This window comes from Rana temporaria, chromosome 8, assembly GCF_905171775.1.
Source record: "Rana temporaria chromosome 8, aRanTem1.1, whole genome shotgun sequence".
NCBI classification, from domain to species: Eukaryota; Metazoa; Chordata; class Amphibia; order Anura; family Ranidae; genus Rana; species Rana temporaria.
In genome coordinates this window covers 30,569,905-30,584,517 of record NC_053496.1, presented here as the reverse complement: position 1 = coordinate 30,584,517, position 14,613 = coordinate 30,569,905, and the positions used below count along the sequence as shown (strand labels likewise).

At 43.1% G+C, this 14,613-nt stretch overlaps 1 protein-coding gene across 1 annotated transcript in view; it reads right to left on the bottom strand.

Annotated features, from left to right (window-relative positions):
• Positions 1-518: 518 nt before the first annotated feature.
• Positions 519-14,613, bottom strand: part of RAB11FIP2 (RAB11 family interacting protein 2) — a 55,683-nt gene continuing 41,588 nt past the window's right edge. Inside the window, exons 3-5 of the mRNA XM_040361487.1 lie at positions 14,159-14,606; positions 9,034-9,115; positions 519-1,381 (exon numbers count right to left, since the gene is read on the bottom strand). Of these exons, the coding sequence (XP_040217421.1) occupies positions 1,160-1,381; positions 9,034-9,115; positions 14,159-14,606 (752 nt within the window). The 3' untranslated portion in view covers positions 519-1,159. The remainder of the gene's footprint in view (positions 1,382-9,033; positions 9,116-14,158; positions 14,607-14,613) is intronic.

Sequence of the window (14,613 nt, the reverse complement as noted above, 5' to 3'; positions counted from 1 at the left end):
ATCACGTCGGGAAAAACGTTGTTTTTTTTTCCTGCCAAGAAAAATGGTTGGGTGTACGAGGCATTATACACTATACAATCAAAAGTTTGTGTGCTCCTGACCATCATACCTATATGAGCTCATTTTAAACCCTAGCTATTTATATGGAGCTCTTTTGTAAAGGATTTGCACAAGATTTTGGAGTGTGTCGGTGGGAATCTGTATCTATTTGTGAGGTCAGGCACAGATGAGAAGAGAAGACTACAGTATGTCTTTATGGAGATTACTTTGAGCACAGGAACATTGTCATGCTGGAACAGAAAAGGGTCTTTCTGAAACTTTTACCATAAGGTTGGAAACACACAATTGTCTAAAATGTCTTTGTATGCTTTAGTTTTAACCATAACCTACACTGAAAACACCTGGCCATTTGGAGGAGAGTCTACATACTTTTGCCCATATAGTGCAATTATACAGTTGTCTGAGATGTATTTCCTGTGAGTTGTTACTTTTACAATTTACCAGGCTAATATTACATACATATTTCACCACATTCTTTTAATTTGTCAATTATAACACTAAAAAGTGAACCTAAAAACTGCAGCATTGCTTGGAGTCAGTGTGACATTGGTACCATTATACAATCATTATTCCAGGTTTACCCACAGCATATAAATATAATACTATGAGAGGAGAGCTGGCTAAGTAGGTGAGCCATGAGTCTGGAAGAGTGGATACATTAGGGTGGATATTGCACAAAGTGATTTTTACTGTGGAAGGTAACATTTCCACCTGTCAGAGATTTTTTCTTAATTAATGTCTTATAAATAGCAAAGTCAAGAAATTAACCCCCCCTCCTCCAATCCCTATAATTTATAGAGGCCCCAATTACACATTAATACATCTAGGGCTAATACAGCAGATAGCACCATGGAACAGAAGGTGTGCTCAGAAATACAGTGACCCCCTGGACCCTCATAGGGTGATAATGCAGCAATTAGAACCTTCATTGTACCCCATATTTACACTTATTCCACCTGAGGACTCAGGTGGAGATTGTACTTTTCATGGCTGTATTTGATGCCTCTTTAGGACCTTTTCCAGAAACTTGGGCAGTGAGAAACTAAGGGAAGACATAGCAGCCACAGTCATCTCTCAGGATTTTCATAAGGGTGGCTGGCTAACTCTGGTTGAATTTTCCAGCTTTCCTGGAAGGCACATAGGGCACCCGCAGAATGCTGGGCGTCTCTTCCATCACCCGCACCAACAAGTTGTCAATGTAGTCCTCCAGCTCCCGAATATGACCGTCCTTTTTCTTTAGAACTTCCTTGTGCTTGAGCAGCTCCCGTTCCACCTCTGAACGCGTCAGATGACTGTACATACCCTCTAATGGATTTTGATCCTGGGGGAAATATAGTAATTATGTAATATGGACATACACAGAATTCAAGACCAGTTTGGTAATTTACTGCAATCAGAGTATGGGTATAGCCATCAGTTATCTGTACATGGAGTCTTGCATGTAAGAACGGGAGGAAAAATTTGATCCAATCAGGTAACAAAAATAATTACTTATACAGTAGGTGTAATATACAAAGAGTAAACATTTGAGTGACATCGTCACCTTTCCTACAGTTTCTGTAACTGTCACATCACTTGTAAAATCTGTGTAGATGAGAGGAGCCGGTGGGGAATCTATAGTAACATTATATGAACTGTATTAATCTGAAAACAATTATTTTCATCATGTAAAAGGGTTTGTATCAAAAAATGCAAGGAAACATGTAAGACATAATTTACTAAAACTGCAGCACACAGAATCTGGTGCAGCTGTGCATACAAACCAATCAGAGAAAAGCAGACAAAAAATACTTCTTTTGGAGCAATCGTCCGATAACCTGATCATTAATACATAGCTTTCGAGAACTGATCGTGGCATATATGCGAAAATACCCCAAGGGACAAACACGAAAAAAACGTTCTCGCACGATAACAGAACAGACAATTTTCCTGTAATCAGTATGGTATTTTTACGAAAAAAATTGTGTGTCCAAGACTACGCATGCTCGGAAATGGAAGAATACAATATATTACATCAATTCCGAATTTGTATTCTGTCATACAAGAATTTTCGGAACTTTAGGAACCTATTGGTTTTCCTTGAGACTAGCATGCAAAAAGAAGATAATTTGTTCGATTTTTTCATAGCTTAATTGCACAAGTTAAAGTTAGAAGCTGATTGGTTAGGCCCCTTTCAGACGTGCGGACTGTATGTCCGCTTTCGGATGAAAAAGGGACATACATTGGTCTGTATGTGATTGCGGGTGTCAGCGGATAAACATGCGCTGCCACCCGTAATCATCCGCCTCCGCAAAGATCCGATTTTGCGGACAGAAGAAAACCCTATTTTTTCTTCCGTCATCGGATCGGATGAACACGCGGACACACGGTCCGTGTTCATCCGATCCCCCCATAGGGGAGAGCGGCGAAAAGACAGGGCGGTCCCTGCACAGTGTGCGGGGACTGCCCTGTCAGCCGCCGGCTCAGCGGGGATATACGGAGCGATCCCCGCTGAGCTTACGGACACACGGAAGCGGATCGTTACTGATCCGCCCCGTGTGAAAGGGCCCTTAGTATGCAAAGCTGTACCATATTCTGTGTGCTCCAGTTTCAGGAAATTACAATGGGACATAGAAGTGTCTTACATCAACGCAGGTGTCATGGGACCAGTTTGTGGGACCGTCTTTCTTTGGGTCAGCGCACCAAGATGTTACCTACATAAACACAGGGGTCTTGGGACCCAGGTGTGCTTTACATCATCCTAGGCACATGAGGCAAACATGTTTTCTCGTCATCCCATAAACGTGATACATTGATCATATGTTCTTGTCCCAGGGCCAAGGTGTACCCTCCATTATTCTTGAACTCATGGAACCAAGATGTGCTCTACATTAACCCAGGGATCATGGGACCATAGTGTGCCCTATATCATCTCAGGTCCTTGGGACAAAAATGTGTACTTCATGATCCCAGGAGTCATAGGACCAAGGAGTTCCCTTTATCACTGGAATCAAAGAACCAAGATATGACCTCCATCATCCCCGGGGTCATGGAATCAAGATGTGTACTATATCAACCCAGGGGCCTGAGGACCGAGATGTGCAATCCATCATCTCAGACTCATAGGAGAAAGATGTTTTTTCCGTCATCCCTGGGGCCATGGGACCAAGCTCTTCCCTTTATCATCCCAGGAGTTATAGGACTAAGATATGTCCATCACCCCAGGGGTCATGGGGCCAAGTTATGTTTGCTTACCAACCCTGGTGTCAGGAGGCTCATGCTAGCCCTTTGACTGGAGTGTTGGTGTGGGCACATGGTTCTTCGTGTAGAATCTTGCCTGGCCATTTATCTCTGCTTGACTATCATGTTGATACCCTGGCTTCATTATGTTACATGTAACTAATCTAGAAGAGAATCCATACTGTATGAAGCGCTCTGGTTCCATTTGAGGTATATTGGCTCAAGCCATTTACTGACTGACTGAAAGCAGTAAAGCCAGAGCAAGAAAGCCAGACAAGTAGCATTTTCAGATGGTGGTAACAGTTACAATACACAAGTTTCTCTTAATAAAGGTTGCCTGTCACTCTAGGTGATAACAGTAGAGAGAGGGTGTTTTAATCCACCGGAGACTCTACCTATGAGGCTTATGTTCGTTCTGGCCCTTTACCCTGTGTGCAGTTCTGCGACATTTGTTTGATGAACACCACAGCAACAGACTCTGTTAGCGTTCTACATGGTACTGTCCTGTAAAGACAGCTGTCGCATGTAAGGAGGGCATTAACATAGACAGTTTTCCTTGAAGACACTCTGAAAAATGAGTTCCAGTAATAAAAGATATTTCTTATCCCAGAGGATTTCAGCACCTCCTATTATTTGTTGGAAAAATGTATGTTGTTAATAGTGGAGGTGGAGGGGATAGAGGTGAAGTCAGTCTTTTTACATGAGAAATGAAGAATTTGAGTCACATTCTCCTTATAGATAACACGGTTCTCTCCCCCTCACTTCCTACTCTCCCATTCTGCAACACATCATTAAAATCTGCAGGTGTGTTCCCTTTCCATGGCAGAAAGCACCAATTAGAACTGATTATTCACACTGATACTTTGGCGCAAGGACACAATTATCTACCTAATTGCTCCCTACCGTCCATTTTGATGGGAGAGTGTAAGCTCAGCACCACAATATGCTGTCATTTGGGGGACGCTTACTACCACACTGGAAGAATGTACCCCAGAGTCAAGGTCTGTAACAGTCACATCACACAGAGAGGGTTAAATGTGCTATATAACTATCATATTATATATACATAACTGCCTGTCGGAATCTGCCTTCCATATCGCCATCTCTATCCTTCTTTTTCATATCTGCTCACTACCATAGTGGTAAGCACTAAATACATGCAGTACGAGTCTCTGCATACATTGGGCCAGATTCAGATAGATCAGCGGATCTTTAGATCCGCGTAATCTATCTGATTTAAGATCCGCCGCCGCAGGTTTTACAGGCAAGTGGGTAATTCACAAAACACTTACCTCCAAACTTGCGGCGGCGTATCTTAAATCCCCCGGCGGAATTCAAATTCCGCGGCTAGGGGGAGTGTAGCATTTAAATCAGGCCCATCCCCGCGCCGATTTAACTGCGCATGCGCCGTCCGAAAATTTTCCCAGCGTGCATTGCTCCCAATGACGTTGCTAGGACGTCATTGGTTTCGGCGTGAGCGTAAATTGCAACGAGCGCTTTTGTGAATCGACGTACACAAACGACTTTAAAAAAAAAAATTGACGCGGGAACGACGGCCATGCTTAACATTACCTGTGCCTCATAAAAGCAGGGATAACTATGCGCTGGGAAAACCCTTACGTAAACGTCGTAAAAACACTGCGTCGGGCCCGCGTACGTTCGTGAATTGGCGTATCTCGCTGATTTACATATTCTCGGCGTAAATCAGCGAGAACGCCCCCAGCGGCCATTTTTAAATTGCAGTTAAGATCCGACGGTGTAACACAGTTACACCTGTCGGATCTTAGGCATATCTATGCGTAACTGATTCTATGAATCAGTCGCATAGATACGGCCGACCTAACTCAGAGATACGACGGTGTATCAGGAGATACACCGTCGTATCTCTTTGAGAATCTGGCCCATTATCTATTTAGTTAGCCAGGAAAAGGTAGGCCCATATTTTCTCTTTCCCATTACTATCTACAGCTAACATGGTACAATACTGTCTGGGTGGGTTGGACCTCTGTGGCCCACAATCAGCGTCCCATAGAGCTAGGATCTGGCAAGCATGACCCAGAACCAACTTCCCATACTGCCATAATTTTATTTGCAGCTATCCCAGCTAATGACTTAGATATAATAACCAGTTTAAAATATGCTCATACTGATAATCCTCCTATAAGTTTCCTTATCTCAATAATAAGGTAGCTATGAAAACTGTTTGTGCTCAAGTTGTACAAAGAGGGACTCCACCTCACAGGTGCATAAAAATATATCTAAACTCCCACTGATTACCAGACACATCATTATAAGTTTAATCATAGAGCACAAAACTATCAACGAAGAGATGAAGACAAGCTGTGACATCATCCAAGCTGCAGCACTCCCCCTTCACCAACTGCCAATTAGGTCTGAATGTAATCAAGCACAACATGGAGAGGGGCTTGTGATTGTGGCGTGAAGAGGGGCTGGTGATAGTGTGGAGAGATAATGGGGATGGCAGTATGGAGAGAGGCCAGCGATGGCAATGTAAAGCAGCTGCAATGGGGAGATGATGGGAGCGTGTAGTGGCAAGTGATAGGAATGTGGAGGGAATGGTCAGTGAGAGTGGAAAGCGGACAGTGATGGCGGTGTAGATAGAGCAGCTGATAACAGTGTGGAGAGAGACTGGTAATGGTGGTGTGTAGAGGGATCAGTGATATTTGTGTGGAGAGTAGCAGGTAATGGTGTAAAGTGGGGTTGGTGATGGTGTAGAGAGGTACTGGTGATGGCAGAATTGAGAAGGGGCAGTGCTGGCAATGTAGAGTTTGAAGGGGATGGCATTGTAGAGAGGAGTCAGTGAGAAGAGGGGCAAGTGATGACTGTTTGGAAAGCGGACATTGATGGCGGTGTAGATAGAAGCAGCTGATAACAGTGTGGAGAGAGGCTGGTAATGATGGTGTGTAGATCGACCAGTGATATCTGTGTGAAAATTGGCAGGTAATGGTATGAAGAGGGGTTGGTGATAGTGTAGGTAGGTACTGGTGATAGCAGAACTGAGATGGGCCAGTGCTGGCAGTGTGGAGTGGGAAGGGGATGGCAGTGTAGAGAGGACTCAATGCTGTCAGTGTGGAGAGGGAGTGATGACGGGATCATGGAGAGGGGTCAATTATGGCGCTTTAGAGAGGGGATGGTGATGACAGTGTGGAGAGGGGCTGGTAGTGTCAGTGTGTTGGTGGTGTGGAGAGGGGCCCATCATGGCAGAGGTCAGAGATGGCAGCTTGGTGATCATGATGGTGTGGAGAGGGGTTGAAAATTGCCATGTGGAGGGACGATGATGATGACATTGTTAAGAGGGGTAGGCAAAGGAGGTGTGGAGAAGGGATAATTAAATCAGCATGGGTTCTGTCTCCTCAACACAACCATTTCAGTGCATCCGGAAAGTATTCAGTGCTTCACTTTTTCCACATTTTGTTATGTTACAGACTTATTCTAAAGTGGATTCAATTCATTATTTTCCTCAAAATTCTAAAAACAATACCCCATAATTAATGACAACTTGAAAGAAGTTTGTTGGAAATCTTTGACATGTTATTAAATATAAAAAGTTAAGAAAATCACATGAACATAAGTATTCACATCCTTTGCCATGACACTAAAAATTTAGCTCAGGTGCCTCCTGTTTCCCTTAATCACCCTTGACATGTTTGTACAAATTTATTGGAGTCCACCTGTGGTCAATTTAGTTGATTGGACATGGTTTGAAAAGGCACACACCTGTCTATATAAGGTTCCACAGTTAACAGTGCATGCCAGAGCACAAACCAAGCCATGAAGAGCACAAACCAAGCCATGAAGTCCCTTGAATTGTCTATAGAACTCTGAGACAGGATTATTTTGAGGCACAGATCTGGGGAAGACTACAGAAACTTGCTGTTTTTTTTTTTTGCCGAGGAAACCGGTCGTGTGTACACTTTTCGACAGGGAAACTGTCGAGGATCTCGGCGAGCCAAAAAGAGAGCATGTCTTCTTTTTCCTCGACGGGAATGGGGAAATTTGGCTCGCCGAGATCCTCGACAGCCTAACAAGGAACTCGACGAGCAAAACGATGTGTTTCGCCTGTCGAGTTTCTCAGTCGTGTGTACGAGGCTAAAGACTTATAAATGGGGTGGAGGTGCACCTTCCAGCAGGACAACAACCCTAAACACACAGCCAGAGCTACAATGGAATAGTTTAGATCAATGCATATTCATGTGTTAGAATGGCCCAGTCAAAGTCCAGACCTAAATCTAATTGAGAAACTGTGGCAAGACTTGAAAAGAGCTTGAGCTTGAGCTATTTTACAAAGAAGAATGGACAAAAACGTTACTCTATAAATGTGCAAAGTTGGTAGAGACATCTCCAAAAAGACTTGCAGCTGTAATTGCAGAGAAAGGTGGTTCTACAAATGATTGACTCAGGGGGGCGCCATACAAATGCCCCCCACTTTTCACAGATTTATTTGTAAAAAAATGTTGAAAACCATTTATTATTTTCCTTTGTCCAATTTCCAAGGTATGAACACTTTTTCAAGGCACTGTACATGTGATTTTTTTTTTTAATTTTTTATGTTTAACCCCTTAACGCCCACCGCACAACTATTTACGTCCACAGAATGGCACGTACAGGCAGAAGGACGTATAAATACGTCCTTGCCTTCTAGCGGGTGGGGGGTCCGATCGGGACCCCCTCCGCTGTGTGCGGCTTACCTCGGGGAGCGATCCGGGACGACGGCACGGCTATTCGTTTATAGCCGCTCCGTCGCGATCGCTCCCCGGAGCTGAAGAACGGGGAGAGCCGTATGTAAACACGGCTTCCCCGTGCTTCACTGTGGCGGCGTATCGATCGAGTGATCCTTTTTATAAGGGAGACTCGATCGATGATGTCAGTCCTACAGCCACACCCCCTACAGTTGTAAACACACACTAGGTGAACCCTAACTCCTACAGCGCCCCCTGTGGTTAACTCCCAAACTGCAACTGTCATTTTCACAATAAACAATGCAATTTAAATCTATTTTTTGCTGTGAAAATGACAATGGTCCCAAAAATGTGTCAAAATTGTCCGAAGTGTCCGCCATAATGTCGCAGTCACAAAAAAAAATCGCTGATCGCCGCCAATAGTAGTAAAAAAAAAAAATTAATAAAAATGCAATAAAACTATCCCCTATTTTGTAAACGCTATAAATTTTGTGCAAACCAATCGATAAACGCTTATTGCGATAAATTTTTTAACAAAAATAGGTAGAAGAATACGTATCGGCCTAAACTGAGGGGAAAAAAAATGTTATATATGTTTTTGGGGGATATTTATTATAGCAAAAAGTAAAAAATATTGCATTTTTTTCAAAATTGTCGCTCTATTTTTGTTTATAGCGCAAAAAATAAAAACCGCAGAGGTGATCAAATACCACCAAAAGAAAGCTCTATTTGTGGGGAAAAAAGGACGCCAATTTTGTTTGGGAGCCACGTCGCACGACCGCGCAATTGTCTGTTAAAGCGACGCAGTGCCGAATCGCAAAACCTGGCCTGGGCATTTAGCTGCCTAAAGGTCCGGGGCTTAAGTGGTTAATAAATTTGCCAATATTTTAAACAAACTTCTTTCACGTTGTCATTATGGGGTATTGTTTGTGGCTTTTTGAGGAAAATAATGAATTTAATCTATTTTGGAATAAGGCTATAACATAACAAAATGTGGAAAAAGTGAAGTGCTGTGAATACTTTCCAGATGCACTGTATATAACAATGTACTTACCAGTGATCCATGGACGGGCAGGTACACATCCAGCCCTCTGCTACTTCCTACTTGTGCTGACGTAGAGAATTTTGAGTAGTTGCTGCAAGAAAATACAGTGTGGATTCACAATCGGTGATAGAGAATACAGTGCGGATGCAGAATCAGTGATGGAGAATACAGTGTAGATCCAGAGTTAGTGATGTACAGTGTATACTTAGAAAAAAAAATAGTACTGTAGATCAGTGTTTTCGACCTTTTTTAGTCAAGGCACCCCATTCTAAACGAAAAAATTTAACAAATAGTTTTACATAATGCAGCAACTTCCACACATGTAGGGCACTCAGCATTAAAGGTGGTTTCTTCTTCTAAAGCAAACACACCTTTACACACTGGTACCGACTGGTATTCCAGCATTTCTCTTCTCTCTCAATTTCTCCCCCTCACTCTAATGTGGCCCCAGTTCTGATGGAGAGGGGCAAACAAGGATGTTTCTCATTGTGCGTGTCGTTGTTAGGATGTTGGTGGAATGGTGCACAATGAAAATGTGCCTGGGCACCCTGGTTGAAAAAGGCTGCTGTAAGATGCGGTGAGAATGGTACCTGGAGATTTCTATTGATCCAGAGGACTGGAACAAGGCCTGGTCCTCCGTGGCTAAGTGCTCCTTCAACACGGCTACTCTGGAATCTGCATACAAAGTTCTTCTACGATGGTACTGGGTCCCGGCCCGGATAGCAAGCACAAACCCATCCTATAGCGTCCGGTGCTTCAGAGAGTGTGGCCAACAGGGGGATGTAGTACACATCTAGTGGTCCTGTCCCCACTTCACAGGGTTCTGGTCCAGGGAGTTTGGTCTCCTACATTCCTTATTCTATATATCCATACATAGGGGAGCCAAAACCACCCTTGTTGCACTGCCCAATCCAGGGCTTGTTCTCATACCAACAAAAACTGGCTTTGTATTTGTTTGTAGCAGCTAAACGGGAGAAGTCCTCTGTTCTATTTGCTATGGTGAAGAGCACTTTAACAGACCTTATGATTAATGAGAAAATGTCAAGTATTCTAAATGATTCTCATTCTAAATTCCTCAAAGTACAGTGGAACCTCGGATTACGAGCATAATCTGTTCAAGGAGAATGCTCGTGATCCAAAGTACTCGCATATCAAATTGAGTTTCCCCATTGAAGTCAATGGAAACGAAAATGAGTTCAGTATTGACTTCAATGGCAGGCAATACCGCATGCGGCCAGAGGCAGGGGGCACCAGAGAGCCTCGGGAAAGGCCCGAGGACAGTTCAGGTAACCTCACAAACCTCGGAAAGACTCCCTTTCCGAGGTCAGCCGAGCTGTTCTCGGGCCTTTCCATGCATTTCTGAAATTCAGGGCATGTGAAGGTACAAAATCTTTTAATCATATTTCATATCTGCTACATTTACAATTGTGTAATATAAAATTTGTATTTGGTCCTTTCTTGGGTATTCGAGGATGAGTAGATTGTGTGTGATGACAGCTTTATGAGAGACCGGTATACCAGAGAAGGATAAGGGAAGAATGAGTGATGATATTGTCTCACCCACAGTAACTGAAGAGCTGTGATTGTGTATACTGAGTATACAGTATCAAGCATCTGCACTGTAGCTATATTGGACTGTACATATATAGAATCTACATTGTTGATATACAGTATCTCGCAAAAGTACACCCCTCATATTTTTGAAAATATTATATATTTTCATGTGACAACACTGAAGAAATTACACTTTGCCTACAATGTAAAGTAGTGAGTGTACAGCTTGTATAACAGTGTAAATGTGCTGTCCCCTCAAAATATCTCAACACGCAGCCATTATTGTCTAAACCACTGTCAACAAAAGTGAGTACACCCCTAAGTGAAACTGTCCAAATTGGGCCCAATTACCCATTTTGTCTCACCGATGTAATGTGACTGGTTAGTGTTACAAGGTCTCAGGTGTGAATGGGGAGCAGGTGTGTTAAATGTGGTGTTATCGCTCTCACTCTCTCATACTGGTCACTGGAAGTTCAACATGGCACCTCATGGCAAAGAACTCTGAAAAAAAGAATTGTTGCTCTACATAAAGGTGGACTAGGCTTTAAGAAGATTGCCAAGACCCTGAAACTGAGCTGCAGCATGGTGGCCAAGACCATACAGCAGTATAACAGGACAGGTTCCACTGACAACAGGCCTCGCCATGGTCGACCAAAGAAGTTGAGTGCACGTGCTTAGAGTCATATCCAGAGGTTGTCTTTGCGAAATAGATGTATGAGTGCTGCCAGCATTGCTGCAGAGGTTGAAGGAGTGGGGGTCAACCTGTCAACGCTCAGACCATACGCTGCACACTATCAAATTGGTCCACATGGCTGTCATCCCAGAAGGAAGCCTCTTCTAAAGATGATGCACAAGAAAGCCCACAAACAGTTTTCTGAAGACAAGCAGACTAAGGACATGGATTACTGGAAACATATCCTGTGGTCTGATGAGAACAGGATACACTTATTTGGTTCAGATGGTATCAAGCCTGTGTGACGGCAACCAGGTGAGGAGTACAAAGACAAGTGTGTCTTGCCTACAGTCAAGCATGGTGATGGGAGTGTCATGGTCTGGGCTGCATGAGTGCTGCCGGCACTGGGGAGCTACAGTTCATTGAGGGAACCATGAATGCCAACATGTACTGTGAAATACTGATGCATGATCCCCTACCTTACCTACTGGGCCACAGGGCAGTATTCCAACATAACGACCCCAAACACACCTCCAAGATGACCATTGCCTTATCTAAAGAAACTGATAGTAAAGGTGATGGACTGGCCAAGAATGTCTCCAGACCCTATTGAGCATCTGTGGGGCATCCTCAAACGGAAGGTGGAGGAGCGCAAGGTCTCTAACATCCACCAGCTCAGTGATGTCGTCATGGAGGAGTGGAAGAGCACTCCAGTGGCAACCTGTGAAGCTCTAGGGAACTCCATGCCCAAGAGGGTTAAGGCAGTGCTGGAAAATAATGGTGGCCACATAATATATTGCGAAATGGGGAGAACTAATGCGCAAACCACACTAATAAATGAGAATAGCTACTAAATATAAATCCACTAAAGATATAACTATGGTGGACTAATAACTAGGCAGCGGCCACAACTAGGTAATGTTCGCACACTAATAGTATATGAGGATAAGGGGTTGTTGGGGCGTAGAGTACAGTACCCCACTCCTATCTGCAGTGAGCCACACTAAACAAGCCGCTGGACACAGCTTGAACCCCAGCAAGTACATAGGCTGTGGATATCCTTCATCTAGGAGACACTGCTTCAGGCAATACATCCCTTGTTTTCTCCATTAGGTGATTGTATCCCGTGTTGCACAAGTATGTAAGAATGACATGGGGGGATCTCAAAGAATTCTAGAAAAACAATTTACATCCTTCCTGAAAGCTTGCCTCAACTGTTCTGTTCCTGGAGAATCTCACTTTTATTTCAATGTTATCCAGTCATCAAGTGAAATTCTGGCCTTCGGTGGAAAGAAAGTTCTAATTGCCCTCTTCTCTACCCCAATCAACAGAGGGGCTGGAATTGTGATCATACGCTGCTGCTGCTGCTGCTGTGTTTGGAAGTGAAAGTGATCCACAGACTTATTTGGGGAAGTGAAGTTGCGACCAGTGGGAATACATAAGGCTTATTATAAGCCTCCTAGAGGTGAGAGGCTGGTGCTACTGGTCACTTGGAGTGGAGCACGTTTTCTTTGGATTTACTTTTGAGCACTGCACTTTAAGAAATATCCTGAAGACATTAATACCTTTGGGCTGCATGTCTTGAATTTTTTTTCTCTGGACTGTTATTTTGCCCATTAATATTTCACATTTGCATGAAGACTTTTTTTCACTATTTTTTCAATTACTTGGACTTTAGCTGTATTGATTTAATATTGGATGTTATTAGCCCTCTTGCACTTTTTTATTAATTATCACTTTATGCACCTTATTGATGCACATACTTGATTTGTAGTGTTATTATCACTGTATATTCATTGATCATTAATTGTATATATATTATTAGTGAGCACTTTGCACATAATATATTGACACTTTGGGCCCAATTGCTTTGGGCCCAACTGGGACATTTTCACTTGGGGGTGTACTCATATTTGTTGCCAACGGATTAGACATTAATGGCTGTGTGTTGGGTTATTTTGAGGGGACAGCAAATTTACACTGTTATACAACCTGTACACTCACTACTTTACATTGTAGCAAAGTGTAATTTCTTCGGTGTTGTCACATGAAAAGATATAATAAAATATTTACAAACCTGTAAAGGGGGTGTACTCACTTTTATGAGATACTGTATATTGGCCTGAACGTATATAGTATCTGCAAGGTAAATGTGAAGAATTTGGGGGCTAGATATACAGTATAGTATCTGCCCTGTGGATATATATTATTTGGGCTATAGACATAAACTATCTGCACTATAGATATATTGGACTGTAAATATAAAGTATCTGCACTGTTGATATATTGAATTGTACATATATACGTATTGTATCGGCACAGTAGGTATATTGGACTGTTCCTATACTGTATATCATCTGCACTGTAGATATGTATTATTTAGTCTATAGATATATATAGTATGCACACTGTAGTTAAATATTATTTGGCCTGAGTATTTGCACTGTTGATATATAGTATGTCTGTAGTAAAATAGACTTGGTAACATTGTCCAAGGTTGTCTTTGCATGCTAGAACAATACCCACATCTACCCTATTACATTATTTGTATCATATTCAGGGTCCAGTTATACCAACTTCCTTAATTACCTAAACTCCATCTCCCAGGGCCCGTCTAATTACCCATTCCCTGTCCCCAGCGACCTTGCTAATAACTTTTCTGGGTCCTCCATTGTGGATCTGACGACACATTCAAATTAAAGGCGATTTCTACATTCACACCTGTCGCCAGCTGCAAATTGAGAAATTTTCACATCAGCTGATTAGCTGCGTAGATCGCCTTGTCGCCTGCAATACACCATTACTGAATCAAATTCTGATGTCTACTGTAGTGCTAAGCACAGCTATAGAAAAAGACTCCTCACTGGTTACAGTGCTAGAGAGGAAGTGATAAGTTAGTATAGTTACCGCTGCTCTGGAGGATGACTCCCCACCCGGAAAGGATTGGTGGACTCATAGCTGGGTGCCATTGTTTGAGGAACACCGTCTGAGCCTCTGCTCTCCAGACCCCAATCAGAGATGTCTTGGCTGTGCCGTTCCAACCTTTTTGCATCTTTCTTCCCTGTTACTCTCTCTAACAGGCTCACTTTGTCTTTCTTCTTTCCGTCTTTCCTGCCCTCTGCTGTTTTAGAATAAGTTCCTTTAGCTGTGCTGGCACTGTCCCAGGCCTCTGCACGCTCATCGCCAGGAGCCCACTGCCTGGGGAGAGTAGCAAATTTCTGAGGAATAGCGCTGCTCATAACAGGCTCAGTGGTGGGGCGGTTGGTCCAATCAATTTTGGGTTCAGTACTCTCTGGTTGGCTGTCTTTGGATGTGTCCACACTCATCGTTCTTCTGTGTGGTGAGTTGAGGCCTCCTACAAG